Here is an 18,076-nt window from a genome sequence, read left to right as displayed (position 1 = left end):
TATAATGGAATCACTCGTTTCAAACAGGATCAAAGCGTATGCGCTTTTGTTCCATTTTTTTCCTTTTTCCCTTTTCTCCCTTTTTATATCATCCGCGGACAAATGTTTCGATATGAATTACAGAAGGTAGGCCACACGCATAACCAAGAGAGAAGGTAGGGAAGGGTGGCAATTGGTTTTAGGCGATAATGGTGGCCACTGGCTTCGGGCCAAAACAGTTTGGCGTGGAAATTCGCGATTCCGGCCAGTCGAATTTCTGCTCCATTCAGCCGTAGATGATGAAGACGCATATCAGACAACAGCCAAAATTCCATTGGGCATGCAACAATTGTTTTTTCTATGGTGCTACACGGGGTGTACGTTCTACGTTAAGCCATCCGACCCAAGGTCGACGGGACAAAATTATTGCCGCTGCTTCATGCAGTGAGGGGTGCAGTTTTGACTTTCGTGCAGTTTAGATCGAATCATTCGCGAGGACGTTGTCTCTTTCCTCTGGCCAACGCGCCATTGAAGCTCGGACAAAAAGGTGGATAATAGCAAGAAACATGCATACACACGCACATTCACACGCGCGCGTACAAACACACATAAACCGCGCAAATAACATTTTCCTCCATATAAGAAACATAAATGGCGAATTGTATGCCATGAGCCATAAATAAAGCAGCGAGCCAATCTGTACAAATTAAATACAAAGGAATAAATCAATTTATCAAGTGTATCATAATGTTACAAATTACACGATAATTAAAATAAAAAATTCAGAATATGTATTTATAAAATTTTAAATGAAAACTATTTTTCCAACAAGGTCAATTAACGTTATTTCATGAATTATACGGGTAAACGTCGAGAATTTATAAGGATCTAATCTTTCTATTATATCCGGATTTCCTAGAAACTCGTTATAGCATGCTGTAACCAAAAATTACTTTTTTTTACACAGTCGCATTACTCTATATTGAGCTGGAAAAGTTAAATATAGAGGATCTAACCATGAAGGACCCGTAGATAAATAGACTTATTAGGTACTTTCTAGTAATTCTGAATAGAGGTTTTGGTGAAAATAAAGTCAGTCAATTCTCTTATAGCTAATTATAACAAAAACAGAGTTTGTAGTTACCGAAATATTAAAGCAGTTCTCGAAAAATCATGAAAACCGATTACATTACAAAAAACTGGATTGTCTGGGCTATTGTTAACCATTGTGAATCGAATTAAATATAAATTCCATATGAGAACCGTTTCAAGGGCTCGATTCACACGCGCGTGTTGTTCGAAGCTTATATTTTAATGCGGATTTGAAAAGCCGGATGGTTCTTTCTGGCTTGCTAGTTCCAGATCATTGCACATAAATGATGCTTGGTGATATTACTACAGTAATCACGGATCGTACGTTTTGTCTCTAAGAAACAGATAATACATGAGAGGGACTAAAACAGTTGAGGAAAAGCGCTCGGCCGCACACACACGTACACATATACACAGAGGTGCAACACAAGAAAATGACTGTCGAAAGGCAGACGTGGATTTTTGCATTCGCAGTTTTGATTTTCACATTCAAGAAACGCCAAGACGAAACCAACCTTCCACGCATATCCACGGTAGTCCTGGGTTCGGAGATAGCAAAGAATCCAAGCAGAATTATGATTAATGGCATTATCGGGCGGGCGATTATTAATTGTATTAGCTAAGAAAGAAGGAATTGAAATTCAATTATGAAAACGCAATCTAATTCTATTTCTGTATGGATATGTGATATCAGTATTTCCTTTTCAGGTTGAGGTTTTATTGAATAATAAGAGAGAGTGTATATTCAATTATTCTAATGCTTTCTAGTTCTATTATTCGCATGGGGGTTATTATAGACTCTTTCAAAAAGGCGTTTATGTGGCAAATGAGATAAAGTGAGATCTATGTATATATGGGGGTAGGGGGAGGGATAAGAGCGTTTGACTGATGAATGAATCAAGTCTCGAAGCTGATGAGGTGTCCTCTGGAACGTACCACTTTGTCAAAAACTGGGCTGTTGTCGTTGATATCTTCAATGGTGACTTTGAAGGTGCACACGTCGTCCAATTGAGGTCTTCCATTGTCCGTGGCGAGCACAGTGAGGTAAGCTTCCTTTTCTCGCGCCGGCTCATCTCTATCCAACATTTGAGTGGTCGTGATCTCTCCAGTCCTATTGTCGATCTCAAACTTGAGCTTTTCACCAGGTGCCGTCACGAAGCTGTATGTTATCGTTCCTAGAAAAACAAACAAACAAACAAATGTATCTCCATTCCTCTAACCCACTTTCTTCTTCGATAAGACAAACAATGTTCCTTTTTTCAATATTTGTTCCTGGTCAAATTAATAAATTATCCTATCTAGCCCGAAATATACCTCTAAATCGAGCGTTTAAATAAAGTAACCCGAATCTCGAGCTATTAATTTTTTAATAACATTCGGTATATATTACCGAGAAATTGGATCAGCCTAATTAAACATATATCGCGAGAGCAAAATTAGTTTAAACGTTGTGCAATTTAGTTGCTGGTACTAGTCTTCAGCTTCGCGAATCTTGCAGTAATACGATCTATCGGGACAATGAAATATTAAAATATGAAATGATATCTACTTGGTGGAATGTACATTCGGTTTCAATAGTATCTTGTGAAATTTGATTTTCTAATTTTGTTTATCAAATCTTTTTACCAACCTCCATCGTCTGGCGAATCTTTGTCAATCGCTTGCACTTGGATGACAAAGGCGGGAGGTTTCTCTTCTTCCTTGATAACCGGCTCATAAGTCGAGCAATTCGCAAAAACTGGCTTGTGGTTGTGGTTCTCATCCTGTGCCAGTGGAAACTGCAAGAAAAAACAGACAAAAAATTAATACTGCGACGTTGCGTAAAGTGTTTTGCGAATATGAAGGGATGAGAGCTTTGGTAATCTTTATAATGAGAAAAATGTTATTAGTCAAATGCTATCGAGCTATTATAGTCCATTAATCTTTGTGGAAATAAAAGAGATAGATTGATAGTGATGAAAGCAATATTCTTGATAGCTGCTGAATAAGCAGGTACCTCAGTAATAGTTAAACTTATTTGACCTACTTTTACCCCCCACCCCCCTCTCATTCTCTCTCTCTCTCTCTCTCTTCTACTTCTTCTCGCCCTATACCTAGTCCAGCTAATGCTATATAATTGAATTTAAGAATATTTACTTTTTTGTTTATGCCAGTTTTACGGCATGGTTCGCTATAAAAAGTTATTTACCGATATAGCAGCCTGCCCGACAATAAGTAAAGTTCATTTCCCGTAACACGTAGCATTATGAACGTACCACGAGAGCACGAGAATAAAGCAATAAACAAAGATAAGTTAATTGTTGTAGGTAAAATATATGCCGAAAGAAACGTCATATATTAAATGTGGATATAAAATTTTCATCGTCCTTCATCTATCACGAAGGCAATTCATGGAAGCTAAAGGGAAAGAAAAAAAAGGGAATGTTTTAATTTTACGTCATTTTCATTGATAATAAAGAATTTATCAAAATATCATCCAATAGAAAATGTAATAATTCCTGATAAGGGTTAATGATACTTTTTAAGTCAACATTTCGTTAACGCAGTTAACTTTAAAACGTATACCGAGTTCAGTAGCCCAGCTTTATTAGCGTCGACTAAATCTATGCAGCTGTTAAAAATTATACCAGCTATTCGTGCAATTTTTAATCAAGTCCCAGTTCTTGCGCCAATGCAAAAAACTGCCTCGTCGCAATTAAGTTAATTAGTGTAAAGAAAAAAGAGGAGCATAGTTTGAAAAAAAGGAAGAAGAAAAATGAGTGGTAGTAGATAATAGAAGGAGATTTGAGAAAATTTGTTTGATGAATTAATCGTCGAAAATTGAAGATAATCGGAGAATTGTATTATGACGTAGGGTAAGAAGGTCGTTATAATTCGACTAGTCGGTTGTTGGTTTCGTGGGGTATGGAAAAAGTGTAATGAGTTTTATCGTGAAAGAGGCGAGAGAGTACTTTCCGTAACGCTGCAAGGAAAAATGTTTAAAAGCCAAAGAAGAGGAATCACGCAAAAGTGATGCTAGGGATATAATATCAGGTGAAACGAGCTCTGGCACCACAAAATGTTTCCCGTCCAACTTTAATTCCCTCCTATTTCCAGTATATAGGGGAGCAAAAAAATAACAACAATTCGTAACAAAAGCAAAAGCATAAAACACGAAGAACGCCTGGAATAAAATTGTTCGCTTAATTCCACTCATAGTTGGAAGATGAAAATGAACGCGAGCTAAATAACAACAAAGCGAAGCGTAGTGGTGATACTCCTCGTTCGTTTTATTCGGTTGGCGAAAAGAAAAGATGCATTCCGCGTTATGAAAGGAGGAGAATGGCCGAATTGGCCGTGACGGTGAGCTTCAGCTTGAAAATTCTTCGAGAAAAATAAATTAGATGGGGCTTGCTCGTAAATCGAGCGAGAGGGGAGCATTGCTTGGCCATTAATTTGCCTGGTCAGTTTAAGGTTTCGTGTTTTGTGAAGCGAGTAATGAGTTTTATCGCGAGAAAGGTGAGCGACTTCGGTACCATCTGGCCATACTAAAACCCTCGAAAGAGTCACGCGAAACAAAGAACGGAACAATCTGGGAAAGTTACACGCTACGCTCTGCACATCGGTCTTTAAGAATTAACTGCCTTACGACTTACCGTTTCGTTCGAATTCCCCTCCCCCTCCTCAAAATCATTGACTCACGCTCTGCTTTACAAGGGTTTCGTTTCCATTTTTTCCTCAATCTATCGCTTCACAGGCTTACGTGAGAATAAGAGAGAATATTACGCGTATTATCTCTTTGTCACTATACGAGACTCACACTTCTATAACCATAAGAACAGTCCAACATCTTTTATGGATTGGGGAACCGTGTGGCCAAAATCATACTGTTCTAGTTAAATAATCAACTCGAGTTCTATTCATTCTCTTCGTCATAAGAGATTCATTTATATCTTTTTCTCAACCTATCGTTTCACAGACTCACTTGAGAATACTAGAGAATATTACGAATATTATTTTTGTTACAGCAAGTTGTTATTCAAATAATAATAAAAGTCCAAAAACTTTGATAAATTGTAAAATTATATCCAACATGACGCACACGTCGGAAGATGTTAGCTAGGTTTAAAGTCTTGCGCCTAGTAGTGAAATTAACGAGCTGTTACGACAATAGGAAACTTAGAAAATTATAATTCTACTTTCGATGGGAGATAGCAAAACTTTTATAGATTAAGATTCCATTCGAATTTTTGCTATTGCACTATCTGGAACGACGAAAATATTTACGGAAGTAAAAAATTTTCGCATTCAATTTACATTTTTTTCTTTTTAATTTACTGTTAAAAAGAAATATAAATTTCCATGCAATCTACGACAAAATGGTTTAGGTTCTATTCTCTAAGATCGCGTATGTAACTTTTTCATAGAAAAGAAAATGTTCCTATGCACGCAATACATTTTACATAAAAATATAATTACAATTAGCTTATTTTTTTAGAATATAGCACTGTCATAAATTCTTAAGCTACGAGTCGTGAAGTAATTGTAACGTGAAACGTAAAACCGATTACCCTATTTCACGAGATGATTACTGCAATCTTTGAGAATCGCTTATTTGTCATTTTATCCGACTGTCTGTTTGTGGACAGAATATTCCTCAACATTATTATCTGGCTTCTTATCGGCTAGACGCGTTTCATCCTTTTGAAGTGCTCGGTGAGATTCGAGAAGGTCGCGACGCTCTTCCAAAGAGACGCCAGAAATGATAATCTCCCCGATATTTTCGCCGGACACGCGAGCCATTAGCATAAAATTTGACGAAAACTATCTTTGGTACTGTGTCATGGAGTACTTATGCAAATTACTGCACCAACTTTGCCAGGAAGTCGAATGTGTATTTGGACAAAAGTAAAATTTACCAAAACGAGTATGCGATATTCCACGTATAGGTGAAAAAAGTGAAACGAGCACGTATAAGCCTGGCAGTGGAAAAAATGGGACAGGAGGGATGAAAGAAAAGAATGAAATAAAAAGGTAGAATATATTCAGGCAACGGAAAAGCGACGTGTAAAAATCATCGTGCGGGATGGATATTGCAGAATTTCAAGGTAGAAAACATTAAAAAAAGAAGAAAGAAACAAAAACAAAAAAAAGAAAGAGTGAAGGGAGCTGAATTAACCAAACGTTTATTTTGCCTAACGAGGAATTCTTCCTTGGAAAGTGGCTGATGCTATTCAGGTTACGCGAAAGCTTTCTGCACCTGAAAGCTTTCGTAAAAAATAGATTAGAAAAATAAGAAAATCATCGCCGTATTATTATGATATGAATTAATTCCTGTACGATCTACCTTGAACTATACTGTCATCTGCCAAGTGCAAATGTATACCCCCTTTTTTTCTTTAACCCACTTTCTCTCACTTTATAAGAGCTTGCAAAAGTGGAGAAGGAACTCGGGATCAGCTATCAAACCCCTTTCGAACGTATATACCTCTCTCTTTCAACGATAAGGAAATAAATCAAACTAAAAAAATTATCAATGAGAATTCTTATATTTCGCGAAGAATCTAATTTCTTCTTTTGTAAGTAAATGAAGAATTTTTATGCAAAACCGATTGCAAGTATTCACAATGGACTCTGACAAAGGTGAACAACGATGCTTATCACTAATCGTATTGTACCTTGGGGATCTCCTCTCTTTGCTACGAATTAATTTCATCTTTTACTTCTAATAATACTGTTCTCAATTCTGGAATTCGCTTGTACCGTATTATAAGAGCTAGGCAAAAGACTAAAATACAATGTAATACATTCCTTTCAAAACTGACAAATATTGAAATAATTTCACGAAAATGTTAGTTTGTAAAATTCATAGATTGTAACAAATATAAAAGGGGGAGAGAAATTATTTTAAAAACTCTATGTATGTTTGCGAGTAATGGTAGGTCAAGGGAGTTATTGGAAACTTGAAACGCGATGCGAATCGATGTTTAAATTTGTTAAAAACAAAGATAGAGAGGCAACTGCTAAAACGAATAAACGTCACCAGTGAAATATTCCCTTACCATTTTAATAATGCTACATACAGGTACGAAGTACCTGACATGGAGGGAGTATAAAGTTAATTTCAGGTCTGAAAAGCGAAGTTCGAGTGGTGGAGGAAAAGAGGTTGGGGTTCCACCATTAAAGAAACATCCTTAGGCTCCCTCTCACAAACATTGATTAAGCTGGATTAAATCAAGTATGCTATTTTATATGTTACGTAAAATATAGCATACTTAACTTAATCCAGCTTAATCAATGTTTGTGAGACCGGGCCTTATAAACAAAACAGACACTTTAGCGCTGTTATGATTGGTCAATTCAGTCAATTCGACCAATCATGATGCGTCTCTAAACAGCACTACCCTGGTGCTAATTTTTCTGAACATTCTTACAATATCCGTGCTGAATTGCTTGCTAAATTTGGAATGCTCACCGCTGATCGCTTATATATAAGAGTGCAGATAGCCAATCAACAGTTACCATTTCAAATTTAATATAGAGCATATAGAAAGTCCCTTTACCTTTTCGTATTAAATAAAGATTATAGCTTTTAACGTTATATAGGTACACTGAGAAAAATTGTATGTTATTTTTCAGCTATTAACAGTTACTCGTCATATCAATAAACTAAATTTATTGGTATTATGAATAATTCCATAAATAATAAATTATTCGTCTTATTAATAAAATTAGTTTATTGATATCACGAATAACTCTTAATAGGCTGAAAAAAATTTATTGTTTTTCTCAATGTGTGTGTGTGTGTATGCAGAATTAGTAAAAACAATAAATATTACAGAGAGAGATCAATGATTTTATTGAAATTTATCAACTCTGTTCCGTTTTATTGAAAAATTGTCTTTAAAATAGGTAATAATTATTGTCGTCTTACGATTGAGGGGACTTGGTATAATGCCATTCGGACAGTTTTTACTTTTTTTGTTTTTCCCGTCTACAATGAATTTTACTGTTCTACACTGTAATAATAACCATTTTAAAATCGATTGGATTTTGTGCCGCATAAAACTCGAAAGATCTCCTTCACATTACAGCAATTCTTTATTATTGCATGGAAAATTGCAATATTTCAGGGAAAATTTGTAATTTTGTCCCTAATTTCCAAATCCGCTTTTTTCATGTTTAATCCTTGCATTTATTAGTTAAACATTAAACAACCATTAGTAAAAATTAAATCCATTCATTCGAGTATTTGACAAAATCGAGGAAATTAATTTTTTGAAACGTTTCGTTATTAAGATACATGTGAATGAATTAATAAATTTGTCAACAATTTTGTTAAGAAATTTACGAATAACTTTGCCATTTATTTGATTCTCAAAAATGAATTTGGTAGTTTTACTCTTAAGGGGATGTAAAATATGATACCGACGAAAAATTTCATTCAAAAAAATCTTCTACAATTTTTATACACTCAAAAAAAGTAAAAAATAAAAATTTTCTCGAATAAGTAATTATCCCTGCGGAGACTAATTTTAACCTATTTTGCCAATGATTAAGTAAAGAAAGAAAGGTGACAAAATTTTTGAAGTATATGGGTTTCTTCTCACGCAGAGACTAACGCGAGCAATTTATTTGTTAGTACAAGAGATGTCGGTTATACCATTGGACCATTGTATTGTATCCTCTTAAACCGGGAATCAATAATGTAAAGTGTGCTAGACTGCATTTAACCGAAATCGAGAGGAGTATCAGATTTATCGTGACTTTATAGTGGAAAGTGCGCTCGATCGACACTTGATTTCTAGCCACTTAGGGATACCCGGTTCTTCCATTGGAACGGTCCTGCGGGTTGAGTCGTAAAACGTGCGAGATTGCTGGAAGAACGAGTGGGAACGTTGAAAAAGTCGGAATCGACGATGCAAGAGAAAATGAAAATACCATGGCAGCTTGTGTGAGTCTGTAAATATTTGACTAGGATCGCGGAAATCTGCGGGGAGTAAATCCATTATCTTGCTCGGAGTCTCTACGAGATCCCGGAAGGATCCTCCTCGCGTTCTCTCCAGTTTTCTTCGTCTTTCCTCTCCCTTACATTAGATTTATCGTTCTTTTGCATCGCGTTACAGCTCGTAATTGAAAAAAGACTAAATTTGATAGAAAAAGAGAGATGGAATTAGAAATACGGAGATTTGTACATGCGATATATTCAGACTGTACCAGACAGACATGTTTTACATTTGAAATAACAAATTTTCTTATAGTCATGATAATAGAATAATTAATTAAAAACTATGTACCATTTGTTTATTTTAGTAATATTTGTTGAAAAGAAAAATCTACTGCATTTTTGGCTCAATTTTAAGCTATCGATGGGCAATTGTAGTCATATTAAAGATATAGTTGAAGGTTCATTTTTTAATTTATAATTGATTAGTTGTCTTAAAAAAACCAAGCTTATCATACGAGTAGAAATTGTTTGAGTCTAGAGAATATAGCGTAAGAACCTCCTTAAGGGGGGGGGGGGGAACAATTCATCTGAAACCTATATGTATTTATGTTCAATAAAAGATTTTTATATTCTTAATAGCTTCGTTAACAAACAATTCTGTTTTAAGTCTATTTTTTCTTAGAGCTAAGGTGGTATACCTATATTCCCCCTTAATGCAGTTCATCATCGTTGTGTATTATGTAAGAAAAGGGAAGGATCTCCGGAATATGCAGAAAAATAGAGGGAGAAGTAGTAAAGGATAAAAATAAAGAGTGATAAATGAAATAAAGAGAAAATCGAGAAGCACTTACCACTAATTCCCTATCGTTCTGGTACTGCGATCTTACGTCCAGGTGCCTCAAGTGCCTTAATCTCGTTGCATCGGCTGTAACATAAAAAAAGGGATACGACCCATTTAGTATATTGCTGAACGTACGTAAGATATAGTAAGAGAGAGAGAGGGGGAAGGGGGAGGTTAAAACGCCGGGAAATAAAGCTACCTCTTGTCGAGGAATTACTCGGGATAAATCGTGATTTTCGCGTGCGTGTTGTAATTTACTTAATCAAGCCTTGCTAATATATAGTATATAAAAAATTCATTTTGGATAGGGAAAAATATTCCTTTTTTCTAATTTAAGCATTAAATATGAGTTAAAAATCGTGTTAATTAATATTATAGAGCGTCCACGTGTGTGCTCTTTAGATGTATTTAAAAATCGAGTATCTTTCAATAAGAAAAACTTATTTCATGTCTCGCTCGCGTACATTACCGAGTTTGCTAATATATATCTGTAGCATTTTATTTCAATTGAAGTTTCAATAAAAAAATTATATTAGCATCTTATCCGTCGTTTTTTAAAATTTTTATTTCCCTAACGTCCCTCCAGTTAATAGCAATAATACGACGAATGGATTGATAATCACAGAAAGCATATTTTTGCGTGATTTTTTCATGATGAGCAATGCTCGGGTAGCCGCAATAGAGAAAGCGAGAAAATGCGAAAAGCGACGAGTTTAGGGCGGTCGTTATAGGGAAAGCCGTGGTGGTACATAGGAGAGGAAAGCTGCTGATCATTATTTCACGTGCCATTTAACCGTTATATCCCGTACACGGGACCTCCAGGTTGCGTTACTCCTCTCGCCTATCGAGTCTCGCGTTATATTAACAATCGCTTTTTTACGTCACATTGTTGCCCAGCCAGGCAGCTGGTGCAATTGTTCCTTGCTATTTGCCCAGTTATTTAAGCGCGAAACCAATTAAAGGGGAAAAAACATCATCTGCACCCCTATTGTATCTGCTTGCGCAAGCATATACCAAACAATGAAGATATTCGTACTCGAACAACCGTTGCTCGTTACTGAAAAAATTTTTTCGGTTTATCGCTTTAACGTGGGACGACACGCGAGAGCTGGGTAAACGTCGATTTTTCCCTCGAAAAGAAACGATAAAGTTTGAAAGGCAGCAATCTTTGCCTGCTTGGACGATGCTTAAAGGGAGGTTTATTGGCCTGCCGAGCGGAGTGCAACATTGTGTATCGCTGGATTACTGTTGATATTTGACGGCTGACCAGACAAATCCATCCAATCCATATCTGTGTTTATTCAGCAGTGGTGGACAAGGGCTGACCGGGCAAAATATAGACAGCGAATTAGATCGGATATCCTGATGTCGTTCGATGACGCGTTCCCTTAATTCCACCAATCATTTATATTCAACGATTGGCAAATAAATTCTCGTTAAAATATTACTTGAATTTTAATAGATTAAATTTGTTGCTCACCTGTAATTATACGCGATTATATTCCGAGGACTCTGTTAATGCAACAGGCTGCATTACGAAACTGATGGACTCTCGCGGAATTTAGAAGTGAGGTTTCGGTAAAACGAGGAATTCTATTTTTCAGGTAGCATAAACGTGAAATTACAGTCGACATTGGTGATACGATTTAGCTTTTATTACGAATAAAACCAGCAAATTGGAAATTATTCTCTCAACGTCCGGTCTCTGCTGTTTTTATTCTACCTACGAGTTATATTTGAATTTACGTTTGGACATTTTTGACGGCCCTGCGAGTTATGTGGCTAGAATGGCATTCGCCAGCCCAGCTAACGATGACTCCAGTCCTAATCAGATTATCGTCACTATCGTCATTCACAAGCTGCCAGCATCGACCATGATGATAATTGAAGCAACGCCAGCCAGTCTACCGAGATATTTATACCTAATTATCCCCGATTATTTGCCGTCCTCTAGTAATAAACCATATTTTATTGTCCCACAGAATATACGATGAGGTTGGCAGTGTAAAAATTATAAAGTGTAAGGGGGGGGGGGGGGATAAAACAGAGCAGAGTATATTGAAATTTAAAGAATGATTAATATATATAGGGGAAACCGGAATCAATTGTAACATTCAAATATCTGGCTTCGTCCATTAATGAAATTTAAAATCGCTTAATACTTTTATTCAGTAAATTACAAGATGTTATAGTTGCAATAATTTGGAGCCATCAATGCTAAGTCATTTTTTGTAGAAATGAGAAAATAAATTTTCTCTGTTCTTATTGGCCAGCCAAAACTCCAACCAATCAGATTCGATTGCGTCACTTTCGGATGAGCACGTTGCTTATCACCTGTCAATCAGTCCAGTTTCCGAATTTCCACGTGGTGGTTGTCAGCTAATCGCGCGCGCCGACCTTTTTTTCGTCGTAATCGCTGACAATCGATTAATTATTCGGGATTAAAAATAATTAATTACTTTTTATTTCAACCACGCGCACATGTAATTTCACATTATTATAATTATACTTAATGTTAATCCACGGAGAAAGAATCGTTCAACCAACTGAACAAGTTTTTCTTATACCAATGAATAAAGTGAGTTAATGTAGCAGATAGATTCATTCGTTTAACGATTAGTTTAGTACGTAATAAACTATTCGTTATTATATCAATGAATTTATTTGTCATATTAACGAAATTTATTCATTGTTATAACGAAAAATCGTTCATTGATTGAGGATATTTTTCTCCATGCGGATTTAATTAAATTAATAAAACAGTGAAAAACATAGTGTGATTGAAATAAAAGTATTTACGCACGAAATAAATTCGTAAAGAAAGACAGTGCGCGGCGCGAGTGTTGTGACCGTGCAGTGTTTTGGTGCATGCAGCGGCCAAGGGCAACAGACTCAAGGACTCTCATAGCCTGTAAGTTACATTATTTTTATTTTAAAGCTACACTGAACTCGAAAATTCAATCACAAAGATTTAATTTAGTAACATCAAATTATTTTTCTTTTTGTTACAGTGAGCGACCTCACTTTGGGGTGTGAGTGCGGGAATCTAACGTCTGCGTTGCGGAGTGAAATTTTTAAACCCGATTGCGCAGTGCAGTTTTTAAACTTTCGCGTCGCGTCCTATTAATTTAAAATTTAATTATCGCGAGTGCCATCTTCTTTCGTCGTCATCGTCATCATCTGCAGGCTGCAGATGGACCATCGTTGGATTTTCGCCGACTGAGTGAGTCCCACGGGTAAAACTGTGGATTTTATTTATTTAACCTAAGAATGACCGAGAGAACCTACCGGTAGATTCCAATCGGTCCTTCTTCGGTTAAAACCATTTTTTTTATTTTTTTATGTTTTCAGGTTTAGATTTCCGATATAGGTAGGCCCCCTAGCTTTGCGTTTTAGGTAGGCATTATAGCTTTCGGTGTTAGGCAGGCTTTCTTTTCAGGTTCTTCATTGCGTTAATATATTTTGCGTACGTGTGTTTCTTTTTTCAGGTTTAGCTTTCCGACATAGGTAGTTTTTATAGCTTTGCGTACTATAGGTAGGCATTATAGCTTTCGGTGATAGGTAGGCTTTCTTTTTCAGGTTCCTATTTCCAAATTTTGTTACCCTTCCCCTCCCTTCCCGGGGGTAAGAGCGAAAATGCTCAGGAACGAGTTTACGCGCAAAGAGATTTGTTCGTTTTTGGTTTTCTCTCTTTAAATATATACAAATTATTTGTATATTAAAGATAAATTAAAATTAGAATAAAAACCAAAAATGAAGAAACAGCCTCTGCTCTGTTCAAGACCATTGCTATACCCTTCGCGAGGTGCCCCTGATTTTGCAAAAAGCAATGGATCTAGAGGAAAGAAGGTACCTCGAAAAATTTACCTTCCTTTAAAAATATTAAAATCGTAATCATTCTTTCATAAGAGTTTTCAATTTAATAATAGTTTGTTCTTGAAGCATTTCAATATGCTGATAATTAATAATCGGTGTATTTGCGTGCTTGTGTGAGTGTGCGTGTACGGCAATACGGAACGATGGAGAAGTACGAGCTTCTTTTGTTTTTCGAAAGGGAATTGTCAATGAAAGTGAAAGTAAAGTAAGTCATCAGTTGAATCGAAGACCTGATTTATCGTTTTAAAATTGATTTATCTTAGCAATGATGCTTTTACGATATTAATGGTACATGACTCTTCGACTTAGTTTATGCTCGAGAATATGTGGTTAAAATTAAAAACATCAATGCTGATACACCCTGTATACATATATCATTTTGCAACAAGGGATTGTAAATGTAACGTTAATGAAGGAGGAGATGGGAGGAGAGAGGAGGGGGGTGGTCAGGGTGGCACTGGCTGTCAACGGATTTCCGAGTGATTCGACGGGTCCAGCAGTGTCAGTGGCAAGGGCGCTACCGATAACGCTGAATACGCTGTGACCGCACTACGTGACAAGCGAACACACACCTGTTGTAATTGCGGTCGCGTTCCCTAGTTGCGGTTTCTACCCCACACTCGCGTTCTTCTATTTCTCTACACCTATACGAATTTCCCCTTTATCTTTTTCATACGTCTTTGTACTCCGGTAAAACCGCTGAACAAATTGAGAGAGTGATAAAAAGTTGCGAGAAAAACAAAAGATAATATCCAACAAGGCAAGAATTAAAAGTTTGTAAGATTTAAAAGGAGCGTTGACGTCATTTTGATCAATTAATTTGCATAGATTACGCGACGAGAGTATGATTGATAACGACGAGTTTTTATCAAGTGCATCCTTTTATCCTGGTTTTAGATATATTTTTTTGTTTGTTTTACCTCGAGGGTGTAGAATTTCCGGAGTGCTCGTATTTTATGAGGTCATACTCGAGGAAAATGAACCGCAGTGTCATCGAAGAAGAGGGATCAAATCAGCCACGGAGTATATGGACTTATAAAAATATGTTAGACGGGCGATAATATTGCGTGATATAAAAATTACAATTAATTTTGCATGTACGATGAGTCCATTATGTTTTTGCACGCTGCTTCGCTTTTTCCAGAGGGAAATCGATAAGTAATTTTTCCTGCTAACCGTGCGACACACCTTCCGTGGTCCCGATAAATTAATGGCGCGTTTCAACTCACCGCTATTCAACCCCCTCCCCTATTATATTCCATTCTAATTGAATTCTGCTTGTAGCAAGTATATAGTCGCTTCTTTAAATCGTCGTTCAAAAGAAATAACTGTACTGTATGTAATTTTTTTTTAATATTACAACACTGTTGTGGACAGTATTGTAAAATATGCTGCCCTTTTAAATTTACAAAAGGATGAAAAAAAAAAATAATTTCATAGTTATATATTACTACGAAATGGTTGTTAAATTAAAAATGTAAATTTACAACGACTCTCTTGTGGGATACAAAGTGTCTCACGATTGCCATAGTGATTTTAAATCAATTGTTTACAGTATGCGTGTGCAAATAAAAAGGATTCGTAATTATTTAAAAAATATACATTAGCAGAATAACATTCGATATGCTTGAATGAAAAATGAATAATAAACATTAGAGAATCTGCATTTTTATATAGAACTTTATGGTTTCTTTATCAATCTCTGTTGCACTGTTGAAATTTCTATGTAGTTTACGAATTTTTCGAGCAAATAATTCTTTTTCATTCATCGAAATAGCAGAGCTTAGTAGAAAATTCGATTTACTTGATTAAACAATTAATTAAAAAAAAGATTTATCAATGTTTGTTACGACTAACATTTCTGGGCATTAAAAGTCGCTAAAAACGATAATTGTTCGGGGCTTCGTACTATCTCGTGCTATGCCATAGTTTGTACTAACACGTGTTGCCAAATATGCAAATAAAATTCGAGCAAAATAAGTACTTGAAGACTTGAAACGAGGATCCTTCGTAAAGTTTATAGCTGCAATAATTGAGTAACTGCAATTCTTTATAAACTATCCTACCTCTCCTATTAATTTTCTTATTTCTCGCACATACATAAATTATTCATTCCCTTACCAAAGTAAGAACAATGAGTAACTAACGAGAATGGTGGCACAAGTTCTATTTTTAGATCAAGCATTTTATTCGCAATTTAAACGCGATCATTCGATTAATTTCTGCATCATCGGTATTCAGCCATTAAGTAGCAACGTCACCGATAATTCCACGAAGCCTCGTTAGAGAAAGCACCTTACGCGATAACGCGAACAAAGTTATAAGTAAACGAGAATATTTTTCAGTCGACGAACAATCGGAACGATAAGAATAAGCGAATGGATCGATACGAACGAATAAATTAGCTCCAATATTTTCATAACACGGTAACAGGTACTTCTGAGAAATAGTTAATACAATAATTAAACAAACCTGGCCCAGTTATCGTTAAAAAAGAAAAAGCTTGAAAATATTTCTCTAATTTCATTATTATCGAGAAAACAACTGCATTATCATGAAGTTCTCTTTTTATAGTCTTGTGAATTAATAAGAAAAACACAAAAGAACTCCTACTAATCAATATTCTTACTGTACGATTCCTATCGATCGTTTTAAATTCAGTATACGTAGAAGAAATGCTGTTGCTCCACCTTAGGATCACAGAAAGAATCATATTAAGCTATTGTTAAAGAAATAATTTGCCTCATATTTGAAATGCAGAATTTATTCTCCATCTTGCACAAATAACAGATCATTAACTTCTGCTATAGAGATCTATCATGATTCATTAATCAAGCTTTGAATAATATACAAAATCACACATACCCAACAAATCATACATGTATTTCTGGAACCATGCAACTGATTCCTTGAATCAATTAATTTATACCCTTTTTTAAATATCAATAGAAACTCCTCTTATTTCTCTTCGTGAAGAGATAATTGAACGCTGTATCGAGGGTAGCAAAGGTCAAACGACTCGAAATAAATTTCAGTAGCAATCTATATATCGTTAACGATTCTTTGTTAGGTATTTAAAAAGTGGAATCTTGACGACTGATAAGGGGGGTGGGCACGTAGAAGGGCAACGTAGCATGATTTTAATCTAAACGACGTTTGATACTGGGTGCCATCAAACGTACCATAAAAATTCCATTAGAGAAGCATTAATGATGTCAGCTGACGGGATTCCAAACGCGAAAACTGCCGCGGGTCGAACGAGCGAGTGGTTTATCACGCGGGGAAGATCTACGATAGCTAATCAACGATCGGCAGCAAAATATATATTTAAATCGGTTGGGAGAAAAATACAGTGGTGGCTCGCGCGTTCCATTTATAGAGTAGAATGAAACAAAGGTAATAAAAAGTGGGAATAAACGCGTTATTTAAAGGACGAGCCTCGTGGCTTGATTTTTTGTCACGAACTCTGTATTTCAGGGCGGCTCGCGTCGCGTTGCGTTGTATCGTGTCACGTCACGCACGGCTCATCGTGACCAACTCGCTCGTCTATATGGAGAGAGAGAGAGAGAGAGAGAGAGAGAGAGAGAGAGAGACTGTGGAACGAGAGGAAAAATGTGCCGATTTTCTAGCTATTATCGATACGCCAGTGGCAAGTAGATCGCGAGCACAGCGTAACTATGGGTTTGCGCACGGATTACATTTACATATACTAACGTACGTGACTCGTCAACACCGACGCACTTGTACGCCGCGCGGCCCGACTTCTCTCCGATTTCCGAATTTCATTCCGCGGAGCTGCTCTGTATACCAATATATACACTTCCCCTGAGAGACAAATATCCGCCAATCAACGCCATCTTGAAAAGCGCCACGTCGATCGCGAAACTTTGTTAACTTTGTTTGTAATTAACACGTTCCCTGTCACACGCGTCTCGCTCGCTCCTCTGCATCCTTCCAGAGATAAATCTTTTCACACTCGCGCGCTTCTCCAAACTTTGCCGAATGGCTCCTATCCATCTTGCGAGATTATTACTTTTGAAGAAAATTTATCCTGACTTACCTGAATGCGAACCACCGGAGAAAATGAGACTAATTGGGCAATTGGGACGACTGATAATAATAGGGGAGAAGGGGGAGGGCTGGGTCGGGAAAAATGTACAATTTAATTGCTAATTATGGTGAATCGTGGACAAAAATGTACATTCGAGTCTTCGGAATTGTTCTTCTTTGTTAATTGTTATATGTATATATATATATATATATATAGTATATTAATGCACGAGGACTGTGTCTCTATATATATGGACGTGATTTTTCGACGCGAGGAAAATTGGAAGAAAGACTGTGAAAGGTTCGCGTTG

The 18,076-nt window shown here is 36.4% G+C and overlaps 1 protein-coding gene across 3 annotated transcripts in view; it reads right to left on the bottom strand.

The window, feature by feature from the left end:
- shg (shotgun) overlaps positions 1 to 18,076 on the bottom strand; it is a 98,869-nt gene that overhangs the window by 6,924 nt on the left and 73,869 nt on the right. For 2 of the 3 annotated variants that reach the window (XM_066739604.1, XM_066739605.1), the window contains 4 exons: positions 9,850 to 9,923; positions 2,702 to 2,849; positions 2,008 to 2,246; positions 1,587 to 1,610 (listed from right to left, as the gene is read on the bottom strand). In XM_066739604.1, the coding sequence (XP_066595701.1) occupies positions 1,587 to 1,610; positions 2,008 to 2,246; positions 2,702 to 2,849; positions 9,850 to 9,923 (485 nt within the window). The remainder of the gene's footprint in view (positions 1 to 1,586; positions 1,611 to 2,007; positions 2,247 to 2,701; positions 2,850 to 9,849; positions 9,924 to 18,076) is intronic. The other variant, XM_066739606.1, reaches the window with a different exon arrangement.

The sequence above is a fragment of the Prorops nasuta genome, unplaced genomic scaffold (assembly GCF_024137725.1).
Source record: "Prorops nasuta isolate Cenicafe-Biocafe unplaced genomic scaffold, Cenicafe_Pnas_1.2 PNAS00021, whole genome shotgun sequence".
Lineage (NCBI taxonomy): Eukaryota > Metazoa > Arthropoda > Insecta > Hymenoptera > Bethylidae > Prorops > Prorops nasuta.
This window is presented reverse-complemented; position numbering and strand designations above follow the sequence as displayed.